This window comes from Perca flavescens, chromosome 11 (assembly GCF_004354835.1).
Source record: "Perca flavescens isolate YP-PL-M2 chromosome 11, PFLA_1.0, whole genome shotgun sequence".
NCBI classification, from domain to species: domain Eukaryota; kingdom Metazoa; phylum Chordata; class Actinopteri; order Perciformes; family Percidae; genus Perca; species Perca flavescens.
The window spans coordinates 21174926-21198796 of NC_041341.1; the positions used below are offsets into that span (position 1 = coordinate 21174926).

At 39.0% G+C, this 23871-nt stretch overlaps 4 protein-coding genes across 8 annotated transcripts; 2 read left to right on the forward strand and 2 right to left on the reverse strand.

Moving 5' to 3' along the window:
• Positions 1–402: 402 nt before the first annotated feature.
• On the forward strand, positions 403–8112 carry abcb11a (ATP-binding cassette, sub-family B (MDR/TAP), member 11a). Its single transcript, XM_028590449.1, has 24 exons — positions 403–562; positions 691–773; positions 907–1040; positions 1134–1305; positions 1434–1558; positions 1661–1835; positions 1947–2060; positions 2178–2288; positions 2372–2497; positions 2593–2796; positions 2903–3073; positions 3177–3366; positions 4273–4339; positions 4463–4553; positions 4643–4807; positions 4912–5016; positions 5133–5294; positions 5404–5607; positions 5708–5949; positions 6069–6225; positions 6322–6519; positions 6611–6817; positions 7650–7796; positions 7912–8112. Exons 1-24 carry the CDS (start codon positions 403–405, stop codon positions 8110–8112), a joined length of 3711 nt encoding a protein of 1236 aa, XP_028446250.1.
• A 1501-nt stretch (positions 8113–9613) lies between these two features.
• Positions 9614–11051, reverse strand: LOC114563809 (glucose-6-phosphatase 2). Of its 4 annotated transcripts, none has more exons than XM_028590696.1 (5): positions 10834–11051; positions 10636–10745; positions 10444–10543; positions 10226–10347; positions 9614–10125 (listed from the first exon to the last, which is right to left on the reverse strand). In XM_028590696.1, exons 1-5 carry the CDS (start codon positions 11049–11051, stop codon positions 9614–9616), a joined length of 1062 nt encoding a protein of 353 aa, XP_028446497.1. The 4 variants fall into 4 exon arrangements, with proteins under 4 accessions (XP_028446497.1, XP_028446496.1, XP_028446494.1 ...); XM_028590695.1 differs by having other exon boundaries at positions 10226–10332; positions 10429–10543; XM_028590693.1 differs by having other exon boundaries at positions 10429–10543.
• A 1925-nt stretch (positions 11052–12976) lies between these two features.
• On the forward strand, positions 12977–18203 carry spc25 (SPC25 component of NDC80 kinetochore complex). 2 transcript variants are annotated; one of them, XM_028591176.1, is made up of 7 exons: positions 12977–13012; positions 14289–14451; positions 15166–15231; positions 15466–15612; positions 15714–15839; positions 16028–16126; positions 16798–18203. In XM_028591176.1, exons 2-7 carry the CDS (start codon positions 14301–14303, stop codon positions 16920–16922), a joined length of 714 nt encoding a protein of 237 aa, XP_028446977.1. In that variant the 5' UTR covers positions 12977–13012; positions 14289–14300; the 3' UTR covers positions 16923–18203. The 2 variants fall into 2 exon arrangements, with proteins under 2 accessions (XP_028446977.1, XP_028446976.1); XM_028591175.1 differs by lacking the exon at positions 12977–13012 and adding an exon at positions 13027–13278.
• nostrin (nitric oxide synthase trafficking) lies at positions 17785–23677 on the reverse strand. Its single transcript, XM_028590450.1, has 16 exons — positions 23651–23677; positions 23387–23472; positions 23201–23284; positions 22942–23004; positions 22777–22858; positions 22616–22678; positions 21701–21799; positions 21451–21576; positions 20846–20944; positions 20635–20760; positions 20028–20136; positions 19782–19870; positions 19540–19665; positions 18212–18452; positions 18017–18112; positions 17785–17937 (listed from the first exon to the last, which is right to left on the reverse strand). Exons 1-16 carry the CDS (start codon positions 23675–23677, stop codon positions 17801–17803), a joined length of 1653 nt encoding a protein of 550 aa, XP_028446251.1. The 3' UTR covers positions 17785–17800.
• Between the last annotated feature and the right edge of the window lie 194 nt (positions 23678–23871).

The window sequence follows — 23871 nt, forward strand, 5'->3', positions numbered from 1 at the left end:
TAAAAAATTGTAATCTGAAAAGGTGTTGCTTAAGATGAAGATATATTTACTCAAATACTGTACTCAAGTACTTTACTTGAGTATTTTTATTTCACTTTACTTTTTAATCCACTCCATTTATTAGATAGCCTTAGTTACAAGTTATTTTTTAGATTAAGATTTTACATAAAAACATGTTAAAAAATTATAAAATATTATAATATCATGTACTTTTATCTAAGTAGAATTTTGATTGTACAATTCTCCACACCACTGTACTTTCACTATCTCTGATTTGATCATTAAAACATACAAATAAAAATGGGGAGCAAATTCTCACAACTACATTGTTGAAATAATAAAAAAAAATCCACAAATTCCTTTTTTCAGTTTCGATTTGCCACTTGCAAAGACACCGTGATGATGGTAGTGGGGGGTTTGTGTGCCCTCATACATGGTGCAGCTTCACCTCTCATGCTTCTGGTGTACGGCCAGATGACAAACACGTTTGTGGCGTATGAGCTTGAGGTCCAAGAACTGAAAGACATAAACAAGGAATGCAACAACAACACCATCTACTGGAAAAATGGCTCCATATATGAAACAGCTGAAAACAGCACTGTGTACTGTGGGTAAGTGTATAGTTAACGGCTTATGTGATTACTGTTACAGATAAGAGCTGCTGCTACTCATTAAATTCTCTCTGCAGGGTGGACATTGAAGCACAGATGACCATGTTTGCATATTACTATGTTGGAATTGGAATAGGAGTTCTGTTTGTTAGTTATTTTCAGGTACAGTAAGTATTTCTGCTTGCCATATTCAGCTTTAATTTAAAACCCTCTTGAGTAATTATGGCTTGTTATGAAGTTTTAGCACATCATATGTACTGAAATAAATACTTTTGTGCAATTCTGATTACTGTAGATTGCCTTCTGGGTGTCTGCGGCCGCAAGACAAATTGATAGAATGAGAAAGACTTATTTCAGAAAAGTAATGCAAATGGAGATTGGATGGTTTGACTGCAACTCTGTTGGTGAACTCAACACAAGGATGACAGAGTGAGTTGGACCTGTTTATCTGCAGGTCAGGCTGTTATCAGTGTATAGCTGTGAGAATGTTTTACACAGAATAATGTTTCTGTTCCTTGACAGTGACATCAACAAGATCAACAATGCCATCGCTGACCAGGTGTCTATCTTCATTGAGAGGATCTCTACGTTTGTGTTTGGCTTCATGGTTGGATTCATTGGCGGATGGAAGCTGACATTGGTGGTCATAGCAGTGAGCCCGCTGATTGGCATAGCTGCTGGACTTATGGCCATGGTAAAGTTAGTAGAAGGATTTCTTACTGCTGGATAGGAGTACATAGCTACTGTATGTGGTATCATATGTCACAACGTTTAAATATGTTTGCTAATGTTTATGTGTGATTTTCTTTACTGTTACTGAAGGCTGTGGCCAGGCTGACAGGACGAGAGCTTAAGTCCTATGCAAAGGCAGGGGCAGTGGCTGACGAGGTTCTGTCATCCATCAGGACAGTAGCAGCATTTGGTGGGGAGGAAAAAGAAGCTGAAAGGTATTTTGTCATTTTGTCAGATCACAAGAAGTTGTTCTGCATCGCGATTGATGATGATAAGCCACTACTCCATGACTTGAAATGAAACTGAAATTTGTACAGATATGACAGAAACCTCGCAGAAGCTCAGAACTGGGGTGTGAAAAAGGGCACGATCGTAGGCCTTTTTCAAGGATACCTGTGGTGCATCATTTTCTTTTGTTTCGCTTTGGCCTTTTGGTATGGGTCTAAATTGGTCATCGACACCAAGGAGCTGTCTCCCGGTACTCTTATTCAGGTATGGAAAGATAAAAGCAATAAATATCTGATACTCTATATAACATAAAATAAGTATTTGAAAGACAGTGGCGTTTGTTTCACCATGTGGCGGCTGTGTTTTGTTTTTAAGGTATTCTTTGGAGTACTCATGGCAGCTATGCACCTGGGCCAGGCCTCCCCATGCTTAGAGGCCTTCGCTTCTGGTCGTGCTGCGGCAAAAATCATCTTTGACACAATTGACCGGGTAAAATCAGGATGCTACTTAAGACTTTATTGCAGATACAATACAGATTTGAAACGGTACATTTAAAGAAGAAGAACCTTCACCGTAAAATGAAGTTCTGTGTTCTTATGTGTACAGGAACCAGAAATCGATTGTTTCTCAGAAAAAGGTCACAAATTAGATAAAGTAAAAGGTGACATTGAGTTCCATAATGTCACTTTCTTCTACCCGTCCCGGCCTGAAGTTAAGGTACATTTCGTCAACAAGCATTTCTTTATGTCCATTTCTCACTTATCAAAAATGAACTCATAAAGAGCCAATTATGTTTTCAGATTTTAAATGATCTGAGCATGCAGATCAAGGCAGGAGAAACCACTGCTTTTGTGGGACCAAGCGGATCTGGAAAGAGCACCACAATCCAGCTCTTCCAAAGGTTTTATGACCCAAAGGAAGGAATGGTAACAATCAGCAAGCACCTGCACAGACACACCGGACATCAGTGGAGTGTTTGAAGGCTTCAGTGTAATGTTACAAATAAAATTCTCGTTCTCAGGTGTCTTTGGACGGCCATGACATTCGTACCTTAAACATCCAGTGGCTCAGATCTCTCATTGGTATTGTAGAGCAGGAACCAGTGCTGTTTGCTACAACCATTGCAGAAAACATCCGATTTGGTCGTCCTGGAGTAACCATGGAAGACATCATTCAAGCGACAAAAGAGGCCAATGCCTATAATTTTATCACAAATCTGCCACAGGTACATTACAAGATAAATACAGATGAATTACAGTGCATACAGTTTCATAGTCAAAAATGTAAATTTGTGCAGCCTAAAATTAACATGTTTACTACTTCTCCACTAGAAATTTGATACTCTGGTGGGAGAAGGTGGAGGACAGATGAGTGGAGGACAGAAGCAAAGGATTGCTATTGCTCGAGCTCTGATCCGAAACCCCAGGATCCTGCTGCTGGATATGGCCACATCTGCCTTAGACAATGAGAGTGAGGCTGTTGTCCAGGAGGCACTGGATAAGGTGAGCCACTCTCTGTCCATAGACTACATAATTGAGTGCACTTTGACCATTAACTTCAGCCACACATCATGCTTTGTGGAATGACCCTAATAACTGTGTGCAGATGCGCATGGGCCGGACAACAATTTCTATAGCCCACCGTCTTTCCACAATTAGAAATGCAGATGCCATTATTGGTTTTGAGCATGGACAGGCTGTGGAGAAGGGAACACACAGTGAGCTCATAGAAAGGCAAGGTGTCTACTTCACCTTGGTCACCCTGCAGAACCAAGGCAAATCCAACACAACTAAAGGTAAAATTTATTTAGGGCTCAAATCATTAAACTAGGGCTGCAGTTAATAGTCATTATAGATTGATCTGCCGATTATTATTTTTTGGTATTTCTGTGTATAAAATGCCAGAAAAAGTAAAAAATGTCCATCACAGTTTCTCAGAATCCATGGTGACTTCTTCAAATGGCTTGTTTTGTCCAACCAACAGTCCAAAACTCAAAAATGTTCAGTTTACAAAAGAGAAAAGTAAATTTTGTGTGATATTTAATATTATTTTACTTATTTTTGCTAGTATAATGACTTATAGTATAGTTGATTATCAACATTGTTGCCAATTATTTTTCTGTTGAGAAACTAATCAATAAATCAGTTAATTGTTTCAGCTCCAATGTAGAGTGCATTTCACATCCTTAAACATTTTTAACATTAATGTTCCATTGCACACACTTGTTCCTACTAATAGACCATGTTGGCTTGCCTGTGGAGAGTACAGTACTGGTCCAGCCAATAAGGATGGCCAGTAAGCTACCATCTTGTCAGACACAGTCAGAGGTGATGTTGGTTGCTGTGTGGTTTGCTTGTGATGCTGTACAGGCTTGTAAGCATGGCCTTAATCTGTCCGACCTATTTTGGAAGGATGATGATAAGAAGGGAAAATATGTATAAAACAAAACTAGTATTATAATCCATGTTGTATGTACACAGGCAGGGACCTTTAACACCTTGTCACGCTGTCCCCACAAATACCTCCCAGTATCACAAGCAGTTGGTGGGTCCAATCTGATTGATTGAAACGGCACATTTCAAAGCACAGGAGTCAGTTGGCAATCCTAGTGTTTGAAGGTCTTTCCTGTGTTTGCTAAAGAGCAACGGAAGCTTTAATACTTGGATAAATGCTGTTTTGATTTGGGTTTTTTTCCTGCCAGACGCGATCAGCGAAGCTCTCGAAGAAGACTTTAATCTAAAAGTGAGGAGCCGCACATCCAGTAAAAGGTAAAGTAAAAATTCAGAAAGATCATATCAGATAAAAAACTATAAAATAATTAAATAATAATAAAGAAATTATTAAACAAAATTAAATATTCTGATTTTTTGTTCTCAACATTACTCCTATAGGGACTCTGTTCGACTGCGATCTCAGAGTAAATTGTCAAATGACACATTATCAGACGACCTCAAGACCCTTTCGGACAATGAGTTCACAAATGTACTGAGGTTCTCTTTCATGCTGTGGTATACATTTACTTTATCAATGTCGTGTGGAAATGAATAGATCCAATGTGTATTCTTTAACAGAAATGTGAGGATGATGCAGACAAACATGTAGAGCCTGCTCCAGTAGCACGTATCCTTAAGTACAACCAACCAGAATGGCCCTACATGCTGATTGGCTCACTGGGAGCTGCTGTCAATGGCTCTGTCAACCCCATCTATGCTGTCCTGTTCAGCCAAATTCTTGGGGTGAGGATTGTGTTTTTCCCATACTCTAAATGCCTATGTTATGTTTTACAAGCTGAAGTAGTTTGCTGAAGTGTAAACGACTTACATGATCTTTGTATTTGCAGACATTTGCCATCGGTGACTTGAACGACCAGAGGAAACAAATCAACGGGATATGTATTCTGTTTTGCATTGTGGCTGTGATTAGTTTCTTTTCCCACTTTTTACAGGTTTGCATCAGACTATACAGTATAGTACACATCACATTGTCAATTTGATATAGAAAACTAGCAGAACTGAGTAATCTAGGATTTACATGTAGACTAACTCTGATTTAATGTTTTAGGGATATGCTTTTGCCAAGTCTGGAGAGCTGCTGACCCGCCGTTTAAGGAAAGTGGGCTTCCAGGCCATGTTGAGGCAGGAGATTGGCTGGTTTGATGACCCCAGAAACAGTCCTGGAGCTCTGACCACCAGACTGGCAACTGATGCATCCATGGTGCAGGGGGTACGTTACAGATTTACAGACCTGTATCCATATTTCACATTATTTATAACACAAACAAGCATAGGTTTGGTATTGTAATGACAACATGTGGCTGGTATGGCTTCTGCAGGCAACAGGATGTCAGATCGGCATGATTGTGAACTCGTTGACCAGCATTGGAGCTTCTTTTATCATTGCTTTTTACTTCAGTTGGAAGTTAACTTTAGTAATAATGTGCTTCCTGCCGCTCATCGGGCTGTCTGGGGTGTTCCAAGCCAAAATGCTGACAGGTTTTGCAAATCAAGATAAAAAAGCCATGGAAGCAGCAGGTTGGGTAAGCTCCAAAGAACATTTGCCATTAAGGTGCATTGATATCTATACATTTCCCTGAGAAACCAAAGGCTATAGTGTAAGATCTAAACTTTCTCCTGCAGGTTTCCAGTGAGGCTCTTGCCAACATCAGGACGATTGCCGGCTTGGCCAAAGAGAGCTCATTTGTTGAATCATATGAGCAGAAACTCGAGCTTCCATATAAATCTGCCAAGAAGAAAGCTATCATCTATGGGCTTTGTTTCGGGTTTTCCCAGTGTGTCATCTTCATGGCGTATGCTGCTTCTTTTAGATATGGAGGCTACCTGGTTAGCTCTGAGGGGTTACAGTACATGTTTGTTTTCAGGTTGGTAAAATTATTTCTTTCAATGGAAAATATGTCTTTTTCAGATCCTATATCTATTTTGTGTTTTGTGATGTGATTACCAAACATTAACATCAAATGCTCTTATGGTGTTTCTCCAGAGTGATTACAGCTGTAGTAATCAGTGGGACAGCACTAGGCAAAGCGTCCTCCTTCACTCCAGATTATGCCAAAGCCAAAACTGCTGCTGCTCGGCTTTTCAAACTATTGGACCGAATTCCTAAAATCAGCATAAGCCATGCAGATGGAGAGAAATGGGTTGGTGAATTCAGTAAATAAAACAGAATCATACATGGGATGTCATTTTGTCACAATGTTACATTCACATGATTAAACCCAGTTATTCATTTTAAGGATAACTTCAGAGGTGAAATAGAGTTCCTCAATTGCAACTTCACCTATCCAACCCGGCCAGATGTCCAAGTGTTGAACGGCCTGGTTGTGTCTGTGAAGCCTGGTCAGACTTTAGCGTTTGTTGGGAGAAGCGGTTGTGGGAAAAGCACCAGTGTTCAACTGTTGGAAAGGTTCTATGATCCTGATGAAGGGAAAGTGGTATGTACACTGTTTCAGACATTCATTTTACCAATCACAAAATAAATGTAATCTATTCCAACGTCTTGATTATGCTATCATTTATTTTCAGTTGATTGATGGCCGCCCATCTTGTACAGTCAATGTGCCCTTCTTAAGATCTCAGATTGGCATAGTGTCCCAGGAGCCGGTTTTGTTCGACTGCAGCATAGCGGAGAATATTCAGTACGGAGATAACACATGTAGTGTCAGCATGGAAGAGATTTTTGAGGCCGCAAAGAAAGCCTACCTACATGACTTTGTGATGACGCTACCAGATGTGAGTATAAACACCCTAAAGATACAACTTTACACATACCATTTGCCATTGCAAATCCTGGTTATTAGTCTGGTACTGTAAGCCACTCTTTTACTGTTAACAAAAACACAATTCAAGTATTGTAGCTTTGTTGGAAGCTAATTTGACTGTGATATTAATCACTGTCAGCTATATTGTGTAGATTTGTTTTTAATACCAAACAGTTTTATTATTAATTACATTTATATAGCGCTTTATCATAGACACTCAAAGCGCATTTGGGGGGAGGGGGGGTGGGGACTGCTCACTAGCACCACTAATGTGTAGCACCCACCTGGGTGATGCACGGCAGCCATACAACGCCTTACGACCCCAGGCACCAGAACACTCACCACACATCAGCTAGTTAGGGGGGGGGAACATAGTGGTGGGGGAAACCGGAGAACCCAGAGAAAACCCACACAGACACGGGGAGAACATGCAAACTCCACACAGAAAGGCCTGGATTTGAACCCAGAACCTTCTTGCTGTGAGGCCACAGCACTAACCACTGGGCCACCGTGCTGTCCAAAGTTAGTTTCATTTTATATGTGATATTGTTGATATTTGTGTATCTATATTAAGTGCATGCCTTTCAACCAGTTAAACATACATACACACACACACATATATATATATATATATATGTGTGTGTGTGTGTGTGTGTGTGTGTATACATATGCAAATGTATATCAGATGTTAAGAAGTTAATATAATAGAAAGCATTTTGTTGTGGTGGTACAGATTTACAGCATTGCTGACCATGAGAACTTTTGCTTTCTCCACTTCTCTCAAAACATTTACACATTTTAAGAAATATGAGACTCAGGTTGGTGCCCAGGGCTCCCAGCTGTCAAGAGGACAAAAACAACGCATCGCCATTGCCCGGGCCATCGTCAGAAACCCCAAGGTCCTGCTACTAGATGAAGCTACCTCTGCCCTGGACACAGAGAGTGAACAAGTAAAAAAAATTCTCACCATCAAACAGCATATACATATTTGTATAAGTATATTGTATGATATCAATTTCCACATACTTACATGAGGGTTCCTGACAAAGTTCTGTTTCCCTGCAGAGTGTACAGTCTGCTCTGGATGAGGCAAGAAAAGGACGAACCTGCATCGTCATCGCTCACCGGCTGTCTACTATCCAGACTGCTGACATCATAGCAGTGATGTCTAATGGAGCGGTCATAGAGCAAGACACACATGATAAACTCATGGCCAAGAGGGGTGCCTATTATAAACTGGTCACAACAGGCGCTCCTATCAGCTAGACGCCTGCGGGCACTTAAAATGAGCATACGATGACCATCATTTATAGGTCTATTCTTTTCATGCAATGTTCTCAGAGATTGCACATAAACCATGGGTATATGTTTTTCATTTGGCATAGAATATACATGTTTCTCAGCTTTTGGTTTGAAGAATCCATTTGTAGTAATCATGTGGTTTATTTGGTTGTATATGTCTGGTTTTATATTTATTTGTTTACGAGAAGTTATTTTTATAAATGAAGGGGTAAAGATTTTTACATGCATCTGGCAATGTTTGTATTGTTGGACTGTAATTAATGTTTTGAATTATTCTTCATGTTATTCATTCAAAAATATCAAACTATACTGTGTCACTTGCAAAGGAATGCTTTAGGTCTAGTGTCATCCTTGCATTTGTCTTGGGAAATCCCAGTAGTATTCTTTTAGCAGTGGCAACTAATACAATCCTGACAGTTTTCTTTTTACCAAAATACCTTTTGTAATAGCATGTGTGTGTGTCTTAGGACAGTTACATCATTTACCAGGCCTCAGGTGCCACAGGATGCTAAGCAACCACAGGCGGTGGGAGAAGTTGAACTAATCTGCCTAATCTAATTACATCAGAGACTCTGTTCCACCTCATTACATTTTGGCTGATCAATTTCTGAAGTTGCCTGAAAAAACTAAGCGAGCCCTGTTTAATCAATACGTAGCCTACATTCATTTTTAGGTTTTTGTTTTCATATTGCAGCATAACCTAAATGTTGAGAAACCCTCACTTATCTCTGACATAATATAATCACTTATTTTTTTTCAACTGAGCCACAATGCATATGTCTGATAGAATTATACATATAACATATCTTAATTTAGTGTTTTTTCACTGATATGCTGGACTGATGGGGAAATTAAGCATTGATTGTTAATGCAGCCTGACATAGAAGAAATCAAAATTGTGTCTCAGAAAGCTATGCTAAAGGTGAGGTATATGACTTTGTTTCAGGCCAAGAGTAAAATAAATAATTTAAACATATTTATTTATTTAAATCTAAAATGCCCTTGAGCAAGACACTGAACTCTATGCACCCAGTGTGTATTGGTAGGAAAAAGTAAGTTGCTTTGGTGAAAGCATCTCCAAAATAAAAGTGATGCAATATAACTCTTTAAAAAACTATTTAATAAGAAAACTATGAATTCCAAATTGATAAAAATCCTAAAAGTTTTATTTACAACAATCTTTCATATGTTATTAATGCTTAATATGTACACTCATACAGTAGATTGTGTACAAAAAAAAAATCAGATATGCTACAGATGTTATAGTTTTATGTTCATCACATGAAGTTATACAACATAAAAACCCATTTACTATTCTAACCCAACATATATTGCTGTTTCAGTGCTTTTGTGACAATAACTGTGAATAACTGACAGGTGGTGTGTATTCACCTAAAACATTTTCTTTAATGCTAATTAAAGTGATGAGAACAATGTTACAAAACTTCACAGTTCCCTCCATAATCTAAGCTAACTTCCTGTTCTCGTCTCCAATTAACAAATGAACACAGTAAGGAACAACAGCAACCACACCAAAAGGAACAGAAGCGCTCTTACAAAATGATAAAATGTAAAACAGAACCTCAGTGTGAGAGAACATTTTGATAAAGTCATACAGTTGCAGGAATGTGAGAGATGCTGTCACACACATGAGTTTGAATCTGGTTTTGTAGCTGTTCTTCCCCTTACAGCTGTGTATGAACATCTGAGAGTTCACTGACAGGCCGAGACCAAACAGCACTCCCAGGTTTCTCACCAGACCAGCAAAGGGTGTGGTGTCAAGATGGATCCAATCTGGGTTAGCACACCACTTCTTGGCTTTAGTAACTGACCACAAAGGATCACTGTCTGTCAATTTGAGGATCAGATAGAAGCAAATGGCTAAAGAGAAAAGAAGAATGTTGGTCTGGAGGTACACTTTCAAGCTTGCATTGTAGACTAAGGGGATGTGATCAAATGCCGCGGCAACCAGCATACCTACACATTGCAGAAAAAAACAGAATTATTAATTATAACGCTGTGGTATATGTAACATAGTATTAGCTCAAGGAATCTGTGACAGAAAGAAGAAACTCACCAGCTGAAAGGCCGAGGATAACCTGATGTGGGAAATGTGTTGCAATAAAAACCCTGGAGATGCAAACGCTTATCTGAATGAGCCAAAAAGCCATCCACAGACATGATCTCAGAAGACGAAACCTGCAAGGATTGAAATATTTAGACACAACCAGTAATGAAGAAATCACTGATGTAATGGTAGGATACAAAATAACTGCCCACCTTTGAAAACTATGCACAGAAGTGACAGTGGAGGAAGGCCTAGTAAGGTTGAGAGCAGAGGTGATCATCACATACCACACACATGCTGAGCCCATGGCGTGACCAGATGGACTTCCTGCATAAAGAAACATCAAAGAAAGTGTTTGACAATGCTAGATAGGGTTACTTTTAATGGCATTAGCTAAAATATACTGCATACATGCTGACCTGGCCCTGTTTCACACGTGATGGGAAATTGCTCCAAATGTGGAAATGAGTCATTGTGGTAGACGTGACTTTCTTGAACCCACCAGTAAGGTCGCTGCCCAAACAGAAACCTGATAAACATGTGGATTAAAACACAAGTATTGGATTAAAACACAAAATGCTCTGAAATTTAAAATACTAACCTCAGAGTTGGCTTACCATTTGAAAATAAGATTGAACCAGTCACTAATAACAGCCACCCATATCATCTTGGTGCCCACATTATGACTGAGATGAAACCAGAGGGGGAAATAAACAGAAAAAATATTACGAGGGTCTCCAACAGTTGACATGAAGTTGAGAAAGCCCTGGTGTTCCCTGTAGTTCTTCTGGAGGTGCTGTATAACCAGCACCCCACTGCTGTAGACAAAATCCATCGGAGGTTTCCTATCTGTGTGCCTGAGTGCAACAGCTGCTTCTTCAGTTATAGCACCATGAACCCCCTTCACACCGAAGATAGCTTTATATCTCAACCTGGCATCATAAATCATTCAACGGAGCCATGGCAACAACTGCAAGCGCTTCAGTTTGAGCTTTCAAATGATAAAATAATGTGTTACCGAGCCAGCTCAGCATTTTAGGAGATGTTACAAAATCTGTTTACATCTTGACTGTGTAGCCATTAGATGTTTTACAGACCATTGCTTTTATAGTTGTTACATATTAGCCATTGTACACACTAAAAGAGACAGTGCCCCACGTAACCCCCTTGATCCCTTCAGCCTCATTAATATTGTTTCTCAGTAAACGCAACAAAATGGCCTTTCCATAATACTGTGAGTGAAAAACACAGTCCATCTGGCATCCAGTTAGGCATATATTCAGTGGATATATCATCACCATGCTTTCTTTACATTTTAAAACCACAGTCGTCTTTGTAATTGCATTGCAAATGCCTTGCATTGTACAAACTTGTCATTAATAATATTTTATATGTAGGCTATATACTAACGGTCAAAAGATTGGAGTCACTTAGAAATTTCCATTCCACTCCATTGTAGACAGAATACCAGTTGAGATCAGTTGTTTTTTTAACCAGGGCAGCAGTTTTCAGATTACATTATGTGTTTACATAATTGCAAAAGGGTTCTCCAATGTTTTCTCAGTTAGCCTTTTAAAATGATATCAGATTAGTAAACAGAATGTGCCTTTGGAACATTGGTAGCCTGACGTGGTCCTACTCAGATTCTAGTCAGAATGTGAGTCTGAAACCGCTCCATTGGGCTGTGATTATGGGGCGTGTTCCAACCACGGTTCCAACCGAACCAGAAAAAAAAATGCCTCTGCATTCATTGGATAGACCTCCAACCAATCAGAGCAACGGAACTCAACACTGTGTATCGTCTCCATAGCAACCACTCTTTGCACAATGCATTCGTTCTAACATCCGACTTTTAGACTTTTTTGAAGCTGGATATATCATTTGTTTCTTGTAAATATAAATGTGGATAACGTTAGCGATAGTGACATGCTCGCTACAGTTGCATTTCTAGAGATAGATCGGCGAAAACACGTTTTATTTCTCTGATTCACGGCTTTGTTCTAGCGCCGGCGGTCCCTCTCTTCAGTCTCTCTCTATGTCTCTCCACCATATAACGCTCTCTCTCTTCAGTCTCTCTCTATCTCTCTCCACCATATAACGCTCTCTCTCTTCAGTCTCTCTCTATCTCGCTCCACCAACGCTACTGTGCTTTCGGGCAGTTGTTGAGGCTCCTCCGCTGAGGACTTTAAAATGAATGCGCTGTCGATATCTTCTGTAACCGACGCGATGGTGGAATCTACAAATTCAACCCAAGCGTTCTTTGGTGATGTGATTGATTCTGTTACTGTTGATTATATCTCTATGGCTCTGCTGTTGATCATCTGTCCGACAATCTGATTGGTCCGAACATATCCTGTTCAATAATTGCTTCTCAACGGAGCGACTCTAGACCGAACTTCCCGACCTCGACGTTGTGGACGGGGCTAAATTCGGCTGGCATCCAGGCTAGAACATTGGATGAATGGTTGCTGATAATGGGCAATGTAGATATTGCATTAAAGATCAGCCACTTCTTTCTACAACAGTCGAGAACCCTTTTGCAATTATGTAAGCACATAATGTAATCTGAAAAAAATCTTATATACGGTCTATGCGTAAATCCCTATGTACTGTCTATGGTAAATCCTCGTGACGGATCTTGCAGGAGGCTCCCCCCATATAGGCTCCCCCTCCTCCCCCTCCTCATCAGCATGAGTTCCACCAATCAGAGGCATCACTGTGGGAATGTTCAGGATTGTGGGTAATGAAGTACTTATCCAAGACATCGCGAATAAAAGACGTTTATCTCAAAACAAGGTTGGTGCCCCATGATTTTTGGCGTTTATACGAGCATATATAGTCGCTTAGTCACGTCGGCATGCTGGTTTTAAGTCTACCATCGACGGTTACCATTTTATGGCTTATACTCCAATTTGTCAATGGATACATTGCATTGTATTTTTACTTCCGGAACCCGCTGTGGGCGGGATGCAGACCGCGGATTTCAAAAAAGAATAACGACTGGTTCAGTAGCAAGACTTAACGTTACATCGAAAAAGACCAACGGATGCACATTAAAACACGTGAGTAACGGTATTGCATCCACATTTAGATTAACTAGCTAGCTAATCAAGTTGTAAATCCGCTGGTTTCGTTTCCTGCGTAACGTTAGCTAGCTAGCTAAGTTATGGCTAACGTAAACGCTAACGTTAACCTGCTAATGTTGCCAGGGCTGATACGATAATGTTAGCTAATCACTCGAATTGTTTAGGTTTTAACGGTTACTCTGGGATGTTCTACTGGGACAAGGTAGCCCCGTTTGTGAGCTCGGTACTTCGTACCGTACGTTAACGTTACTCAATTCGAACGGAGTGACATAAGTTGTTCGTACTGTTTTGTTACTTTTTAACTGACCATAAATAACGCAAACCTTCCTCAGTCACTGTCATACTGTTATTTTGTGGTACCAACCACCCTGGTAGGAAGGAATTCAACAAGCTTCTCGTGGGAGTTGAGGCTGCTAATGTTTTATTAAACTTTTACAAAACAATCCCAAAGTTAATTTCTTGATCAATTCTGAGCTGTCAACAGTATCACATGGTCCATCAGCTCAGTTGTCAGTCAAGGAGATAGATCTGTTGACATTGCATCTCTGTTGCTGTTTAATGCATGTGTTAATATATAGGTCACGTTTGCATGTGTGTGTATTTTGGGCCTGTGTGTAATCTGTATAATAACAGAGCCTCTCGGGGATTAATAAAGTGTCTTCTTTTTTCTTTTCTTCTTCTAATACTAGTATACAGTCAGTAGCCTGCATTGAACTTTGGTTGAAACACTGGCCCCTTTCTATTTGTTTCTCAGCATCAACAACCTCAACTTTATTATTATCCCAAAGGAAATTTAGTATGCAGCCAGACATTATACACACAAATCAGAAGAATGCACTGATGACATTAACAGTGGAAATCTATAGTAAAAAAATAAATATATTTATATTTATTTTATAAGTGCTGTCCAAGGTGAGAATAATGCTCTTTTACATGCTCATGATGAGCATTGTGCTGTCTATTGTTTTTTTTGTTTTTTATTGCAGACTGTGGACATCATGACATCCATTACTGATCCAAACGTGAGCGACGTGTTCGCCAGTGCAATGGAGGAGATTCACAACAAACAGCTTAAAACATTTGGGGAGATAATTGACATGACTACAGAGTTGTGCCAGTCCCACAGACAGTTTGTGAAGTCTGCACATGGTATGTCTGAGATATAATTTCTAGAGATGGCCCGATAGCATTTTTTGCTTCCCGATACCGATTCCGATACCTGAACTTGCGTATCGGCTGATACCGAGTACCGATCCGATACCAGTGTGTCATATATTTTATTATGTTATAACAACTGTATACTACTATCCCTGTATGGATGTGATATGATTTCTATCTTTGCTGTCTGGCTCAGGTTAAACTCTTTGTAAAACATGAACAAACACAAACAATGAATGTCGTAGAACTTTCTTTTATTCTCCAGTTTGACAGTCAGTTATAACGGAAAAAGAACATAAATAAACTACTTTAATGTAGATTTTCTTTAGGGCTTTATTACGTGGTATCGGATTGGTGCATAAACTCCAGTACTTCCCGATACCGATACCAGCGTTTTAGGCAATATCGGAGCCGATACCAGTATCGGTATCGGACCATCTCTAATAATTTCCCCATTAGTTGTTGTCTTTCCAATAATTAATGTTCCTCTGGGGCCATATTTAAAAAAAAAAAAAAAAAAAAAAAAAAAAGCTGGTAGCTGGATGGTCTTTCTTTTCAGGTTTTAATTTTCCTCATGTTGTTGTCCTGTTGAATAGTAAGACCAGTTTGTCTTTTTTACTATATATATATATATATATATATATATATATATATATATATATAAACATCAGGCTGTCTTTAAGAAGTTTTTTTCCTTTTGTGTAGATTCATGTTTAAAGAAATGTAAGGACGATGAAATGCTGTTTGAGAAAATACAGACATTCGAAAGAGGTGAGTTTATGCATTAAGCTACAAAGTATTACATCTCTGCCTTACATGTGTACTATCCACTCAGTCGTGAGAACAAGATTGCTGAAAACTGTTTTTATCTGCTGAATAATTGCTCATTTTCTGATGCACACTATGGACCCATACTTGTCTGGGACAAAATGTTGTAATGTTGCTTCAGAGGCTTCATTGTTTATGTGAAAGCGTACTTGGACTGATGCAATATTTTTCCCCCAGACTTGGTACAAAAAAATGCATCATTGAAAAGGAAACAGCATGCCATTTCTGAAATGATATCTGAGATTCAGCAGAAGGAGATGCAGAAAGATGACATCATCCAGAAGATAGAGAAACTTAAACAAGAGCAAGCCAAGAGAAAAGAGTGTAAGTTTATATTTGAACATTTAATGAGTGGTGTAGATCACATAACTTAATATGTGACTGTAGCATGAAGCTGTTTTAGTAACTGACTCCTTTCTTTTCAGTAATCGAGTCTCAATATAAAACTAACAAAAACAGACTGAGGAATCTCCAGAAAGCCAGAGCAGTCTTTCAGGATCATTTGGACATGGAGATGCGAACAATCTCTGGCAAAACACAATTGGTTAAAGGTATGTCAAACACAAACCTTATTTCGTATTTCTTGAGTCCTGTTTCTGTTATCAATCGTTGTTTTTAAACGTTAATAGCAATTAATACACATTACAATACTTGTAGCTTGTCTCGGGTAATGCCCTGACTTTCTCTTCCATTAAAGTAACAACGTCAGAATTTACAGAATGTGTTTGTCTTTGTAAAGGTGAAAAGCTGCAGTTTGTTTTCCGGAATATCAGCCCTTCAGATCAGGACAGCGCCTATGTTGTCACAATTGGGATTAAAGAAGACGGATCATACCAGAGTAAGTTACATACCCGTACTGTATATTAGAAAACTATTCTGTAATGGCATTATTTTGTGCAGTTGAATGAAGATAATTGACAATATTCTGTATTTTTTATATTGTCGCAATTGCCAAAGGAAAACCAAAACCAGCAATGAAATGATCCTACTACAAGTATTGGCTGTGTAGCCAAAGCCTTATAGCATATTCTTCTGTGCCATAGAGGTCCATTGTTGACCAATAACTATTAAAAAAAAAAAGTATAAATGTGCCACACCGTTGCACTGGCTGACGTGTTCCTTCATTTCCATGAAATAACTACTATAGTTTATTTTGAGTCGATCATATTTACACCGCCCTGCTGCTGTGTATATACAAACTAGAGCACCAAATGTGTATTAATCTACCCCTAAAAATAGTCCTTAAGAAATGCAGTATTTACTACTGTTTGAATAACATCTGCCTAAAACTACATTGCCCAGCTGTTTTAAACATTTATGTTTTCAACAGGAAGTAATGGTCATAGGAGTGCCACAGATATATAGCAGGGAAGTCAAAAGATATTGCACTGCTGGTTTTGGTGTTTTCGTGGGATTTATTGACAATAATAAAAATATGAAATCTCACCAGTCTTATCCTGCAACAACCATTGTAAATGGCTTCTATAAACAAGTCTTCAATTCCTACAGTTGTGTCGAGTGACCCCGTGCTCAAGTGTTTGTCAATCCTGGAAAGCCGGCTTCAGGAGACCAATAACTTCCCAGCATTCCTGGCAAACGTCAGGAAGGAGTTTATCTCTCTGGCACGCTGCTAAGATTGGGAGGATGAAATACAATTCAAGAAACGTCTTGCTGCAATGTGGACTAATATAAGAAGCACAGCTTTCAGTCTGTATCTACAGTACAGGTCTGTAAACGAAACATCAACTGCCTTGTCAAGACTAATACTTATGGATTTATTATACATTTCTGTGGGCAATAAGTAAAAAGCTATTTTTAAAAAATCTGGACTTCTCATAATCACTGGTATTTGTTTGAACAAATTGTCTCATTATTGAGCATAGTTTCACAATTTAGTGGAAACTGGGTATTTGACATTGTTTCAAAGAAGTTTGGCATCTTAACAGATGTTCTGCGGAAAATATCTCTAAATCCTGAAACATTCACCAGTTTACCGTAGATGCTCTATAAAGTAAAAGATGAGGTAAAGATGGATAAAGTAATTGATCAGTCACAGATGTGGAAGACTCTTTTCTTTTCTCATGTCATTACTTAGTTTAAAGTGGGTGGGGAAAAGTGTTTATAGGCTAGTCTTATTTTCCTGTGCTCCACTTTTACTTATGTTATTCATGTCTATCTGGTAAATTCACTTTTTTTTTTTTTTTTTAAACCACTCACTATAGTTGAGTTCATCTGTACACTGTGATAAATAATGAAAAACATAACTTGAATAAATATACACTTAGGTATAAAATTCACATACAGTATGAATCCCTGCAGCATAAAAACATCAGGGAGCGCAGTGACAAAACTTATAGATCTTGACTTAGAGGAACATGCTTTTGTCTTTTTATTAACACTTTTAAAGCAATTATCATCAGTCAGTAGTACAAACAGAATTTGTAGTTTTATTTGGAACTAGGGCTGTGTGTGTGTGTTTGTGTGTGTTTGTGTTGCTGATGGGTCAAGTCAGTCAGGCATCGGATGATTTGACGGAGCTTAACACAGGCAGCTCCTCAACATAGGTTGATGGAAAATGGCCGGTTTTCCCGTCAAGTTTGCCAATCCACCAACCATTCTCTTCCTTTCCATAAATGTCTAGAAGATCTCCTTTGAAACAAAAATTAAGTCATTGTATAAGAATAATTATCTAGTGTTTTAGATGTTCGGCACTTACGTAGCCACTTACCTTCTTTCAAAGTCAATTCATCATCCTGTTGAGGTGTGAAATTGTACAGGACCTTACATTTTCCCATACTGCACATCTCCTCCTGTGTTATTTGACCTGTTCAATGTTGATATTTTTAATTGCTTTAATTTTATGATGCAATTCCAAATGTGCTGAAAAGAAATAAATATTTGTGTTGCACTGGAAATGGATTACCTTTTCCTTTGTCATCATCAGTGTGAGGCAGAGCTCCATTAAGGGTGCTGCCACACTCTGCAGCTGCAGCTGTGGAAGTGACTTGGTCGGTGGCGCTTGGTAAAGTCTCCACAGACTGCTGTGTCACAAACTGAGCAGGTCCTTTGTAAATGATGGACGCTCTCAGTGATTGTCGGGATCTGAATGGGGTCCTCCTGAGTTTGACTGGGCGAGTCAGTTGAACAACGCTGTGCTCACAGTCCTCGAAAAGGAAAGTAGTTTGTGTTATATAATATCCTAGAACTGTAATTCCTAACCAGAAGTACTTCTGCATATAGATTGTAAAACTCTTTGACATTTGTGCTTTTGGGCCATAAAAATAAAATTGACCTGCCTTGACTAATACTGTATACAACATCCAACTTCTGCCACTCTAAGTGGTTGTTAAAAGGAAAAAAGGGACCAAGCCTTAACATTGACAATCCCAGGATTACTATGTCTTGCATAAAAACATGAAAGCAATATCCAATAAACAATATATGTTGTGTAATTAATATTATTTGATGACTGATGATTTATTAAATAATTAAAAACCCCTCTGAAACATGACAGGTGTTTTTTGTTTTAGTTCTTTTAAAGATTATTTTTTGGGGGCTTTTCCCTTTTTTATTGTACAGTGACAGTGGTTAGACAGGAAAAGAGGAGAGAGATGGAGGATGACACGCAGCAAAGGGCAGCAGGTCGGATTAGAACCCACGCCACTGCAGGACTCTGCCAACATGGGGTGAATGCTCTTACTGGGTGAGCTAGAGGCTGCTCCAGGTATTGATGTTTAATGCTTTACTGAGATAAAACTTTAAATTAAAACCAGTGGCATTACAATTTAAAGCCTCTCCTTTAGCCAATAGGCTACCACTACCACAGTCTAGTCTATATCCTTTGTGTTCCACTTCCAGGATTGCTCTTACGCTGCAGGAAATTCTGCAGGATGCATGTATTTTCCATTTCCTTCCACTTTTTTTGTGTTGGAATTTTAAATTTGGTGGATTTATGAGGACTATTGCTGACTGTTCCTCAGATCTCTGTAGGGTAAATTGAGACAGCTAGCTAGACTATCTGTCCAATCTGAGTTTTCTGTGCAGCGGCTCTGTGTAGAGTTTAGCACTGCCCATGACGATTCTGATTGGTTTAAAGAAATGCCATTAAACCAAAGCATGTTTTCCTCTCATCCCCGAATGCTATAGTGGAGTAGCCAGACCCTCCTTCAGCGCGCTTTGGAGAAGGGTCTGTCAAAGCGAGACTACCGCAGAACATACCTTATGTCCTGAAGATGATGCATGTTGTCTTACCTTGTCTTTCCATTTCACAATGCTGTCACTGAATCGGTGAAAGGACTTGGTTTTCCCCTCTATTTCAGACAGTGATAAAGAGAGTTTGTAGCGAGTGGCCTCAAGGAGATCCAGTTTGAGAGAACTCTGCATGTAACAAGATGGCATTAGTAAACACATCATCAAATCTAATTTATGATCAATTTAAGGTAAATATGCATCTGGAAACACCACTATCCATCCACTCTACACACAATGTTTACCTCATCACTCTGCTGTTCAGTTTCCTCAAGGTTCTTTTGGTTTGAAAAAGATGGATTTTCAGAATATGTTCTAATTAGTTTTTCAATTCCTGCAACGAGAATGTCGAAGGTCACTTAGAAACGAAATGAATGACAGCATGGTACTGTCCATTATGAATCACTGAATTTTACTGAAAGACATATTTCGTCCCCATCAGATTATATTGTGTACTTTTAGTGCATTAAACACTTTTGTGCAGAACTTGCCTTCACGGTCTTTCTTTGTTTTTGTAATACTGTCCTCCAGACGCCGGAGTTTGAGTTTGATGGCCTCTTTTCTTCGGTCTTTGGCCATCAGTGATGTTCTGTCCTCCTCCTGATGCATCCAGAACACAGACCACACATCAGTAACTAAGATAGTCTTGGTTACAGTCTTGGTTACAATCTACCATTGATGCAATATGTGCCAAGGCTACAAGGTCTTTTGTGCTGTAAGTATTTCCTGCACATTTTACAAACATGCTATTGCCACTAACGCACTGCACTTTGCACATTCATATAGCAGTATTTAACCTTTTATTAAATCAGGTAAATCCCATTGGGATGACTATCATATTTTCAAGGGAGACCAGAGTGTAACCTGACAACTACATAAACAAAATGTAAAAAAACAAACAGTAAATATACATAGACCACACTTAAAAAGACAGCCTTCATGTGCCAGGCCCTGTCACAAAATGATAAATACATCTTTATTTCTGCGGCTTGCATCAGAAGACCCCCTGCAGAGATGACTGGCTGTCTTTGAACGGGTGAGTCACTGCATCTGTGGCCTGCACACAAGCTCTCTCAGAGTAAGAAATTGCAGACTTACAAAATAATCGGCCATCAAAAACTCTGCTTTGTGATCTTCAGCTGTGATGCTGTTTTCCTCCACCAGGGTTTGTATGTCTTTATCCATATCCACCCTTTGGACTGTCTGTTCTATCTGCTTTAGGCCCTGGAAGTGGCAGGTATAAGTTATAACATCCATAAAAGGATTAAGTGCATACTTAATGAGCAGGATGGATGTCGGGGTGACTTACATGTTTGAGGGTCTGCCCAAAGCTGGACATGTGAAGGTTGTATCTACTCAAAATGTTGCACAGAACTTCAATTCGCTGTTTCTCCAGCTCCTGTATGATCTGAAAAAGCAGAAAGTAGCACTGTGATGCTTTGTGTGCAGCACATTCAATCCTTGTCCAGAGTCCTTGTCATTTACTCTGTGCAGCATATCACATATCACCTCCTGTTGGATGATTGCCGTCTACACCTACTGGCACAATTTGAACAAAAGCACTGAGGAAAATGAGTTCATAGTGACGAAAAGATTGTACAGTAACCAGAAGCTACCATTCTTTGCTGCACGCTGATAAAATGTGTGAGAAAAACAGCATGAAATAAGTTGCAGAATGCACTGGGTGGACTGTGGTAATGTGCTGCTCCAAATAGTGTACTTGGGCGATAGACTGATCTAGTGCTTATAGAGCATGTTCTGCAACAAAAAGCTCACTGGTTTAACTCTTATCATACATAAGGTGTCCTTGAACAAGGCACTGAACCTACCTGTTCACTCACAAAGAAGCCACTCTGGATAAGGAGAACAGCTAAATGCCTACAGTATGTGAAGCAGGAGAGTATTTTTCCGCACCTGGTAGCAGTTTTTCAGTGTATTTTCCCATTTGAGTCTCATCTGATGACCCTCCATGTTGACATTAAAGTACTCCTCATCCACCCGCGCCTGCATCTCTGCCGACTTTGTCAACCTGTTCAGCATCTGTAGTCAAGAACAGGAGAGAACAAAAATCTTTTAGCAAACTTGTTGGCATCTTTACCAGCAAGGATTCACTCCCAGATGATGAAAATGTATGAAACATTGGTTTGGTAGTCATATACTGAACCTTTTGTTTTTCTTTTTCTGTGCAAATTTGTCTGTTGTTGTCAACAAAGTTGAACAAAGCCTCATGCTCTCTTGTTAGTCCATGCAATTTCTTCTTTATCTGTTTTAGGAGAGGACACGCAATAATCAACATTAACATATCACTGTGACGAAAGCAAATAGTTAAACTCTGAATAGGATTACATTTAGCATGTGTAGGTTAATTGAGGGGGAATCGCTTTAAAGCAACTTTAAACTGCCAGATTTTAATTTTAATTTGAGCTACATAAATACAACTGCCTGTTGAATTGATATGGCGTTTCTACATTAAATTTAAAAAGTCTTAATTCCAGTAATTCAGTTATTGCATATTTAAGATACTTCATGTAAATTCAAAGCAAGACAAAATTATATGTTGTTTTGCAGAAAGAACAGTAAAGTGTTCAAATGTGTACAAATCCCTCATATTTAACAGTTACATACTACATTACAACACATTCATACTACGGTGTAAAGGTTGCTATAATACACCCTATGATATATTGTGTTTCATAGCAATAGCCACTCATTTAAATAAAATACATCATTAGTTCAAACATTACAGTCACTCATGATCAATTTTGCATGCCAGGTTGTAAAGAACATTATGGTGCTGTTCTGTAAGGTGAGCAAAGAGTGTGGTTATGGTTGGTCATAATATTTTCAGTACCAAGATGTTTCTAAGACTTTATAACCTAGCATGCAATGGTTTATGACTGATCGAAAATTTGTAAAGTAAGTAAAGTATTGTAATCCTACTTTCAATGGCTGGTAACTGTTCTAACACATCATAATGCACTATTAAAGCTTATATCAACTCAGAACCGATTATGCAGGTATCTATACATACTGAGACTCCGTCATAGCTGATTCATATCTCTGCAGTTTTTTTCTTTACCTTGAGTTGTTCACTCCAATTAGCAGTAAAAAGTTTTCCAGTTCTTTCGATGGCACTGTCAAGCTATTAAAGCACAGAACAGGTCAGAGACACATAATGAACGGAAGCTTGAACAGACAGATACGGTATACTGATACAAAGATAAAGAATCAATTCCATACAGGCCTCTTCCTCTTATTATGCTCGTCTAAAACTTGTCGTATTTCCAGAATTGCTTCTTGCTGAAATGCATTTCCTAATGATCTGAAATTAGAAAAACGCACCATATTTAAATCCAAATTGTGTGGACAGACATAGTTATAAAGTGAACTTGGGCTAAAAACTACCTGTGGGCATCTGCTCTCGAGTACATCTCATCTGACACATGACACCAGGCACTGTAGGTGGAACTGAGTGGGGAGCACGAGTGAAAAGGTTAGAGCTGTGGCCTCATTTGCCTGACACCTGCCTGTGTTTTGATCACATCTAACTTACTAGGCTCATACTATTTCCCATGATGTCATTATTACTGTACAGCACTTGGCAGGAAAAGCTCATGTTGAACACAAAAAGACAGAACCAATTAAATGCTGAACTGTCTCTTACTTGTTTGACATTCCCTTTGAGGCCTTGATGAGTTTGCCAGCAACTTTTTGTAGTCCTTTGGAATAAGTTAGTTCCAGCTCAGCCCTAAAACAGGAAAAGATTGCAGCCAGAGACAATAACTGAGTCAAACAGTAACTCTGTCGTCATTAAAAGTTAGTCGGAAGGCCGTAACTGTACTGAACCTACCTTTGCTGAAAAACTGCCATAAGTTCTTTGCAGAAGTACTCTCCAGTTTTTGAAAACTGTTTAACATTTTGATAGAGTTGGTTATACTGAAAGACAGGCAATAGGGCTCCATGAGATGTTTGTCATGAAGCAATAACAGCCTGAATCAACAGAGTTCAAACCGATACAAAGTCAGGTGTGAATAAAATGCTCATTAAAATCTTATTTTTTACTCCAGTGCATTTTGGAAGTACACTGAACTGAACTGGTCAAATAAATACTCACAGAGCAGGTGCTGATAGGGTCCTTCATCTTAAGACTTCGGCTGTTTGTTGACTTTGGACCTTGGAACTTTGACCACCCTCCTCCTAAAGTCACTCATGCGGAAATCACCTGAGCTTTTGTCAGTGGCCTATACAAAGGAAAATTCCAGTGAGAGAAAAAAAAAAAAAAAAAGAACCTACAAATGTAAACTCAAGCAGGATGGCAAGTCGGCGGCAGATATA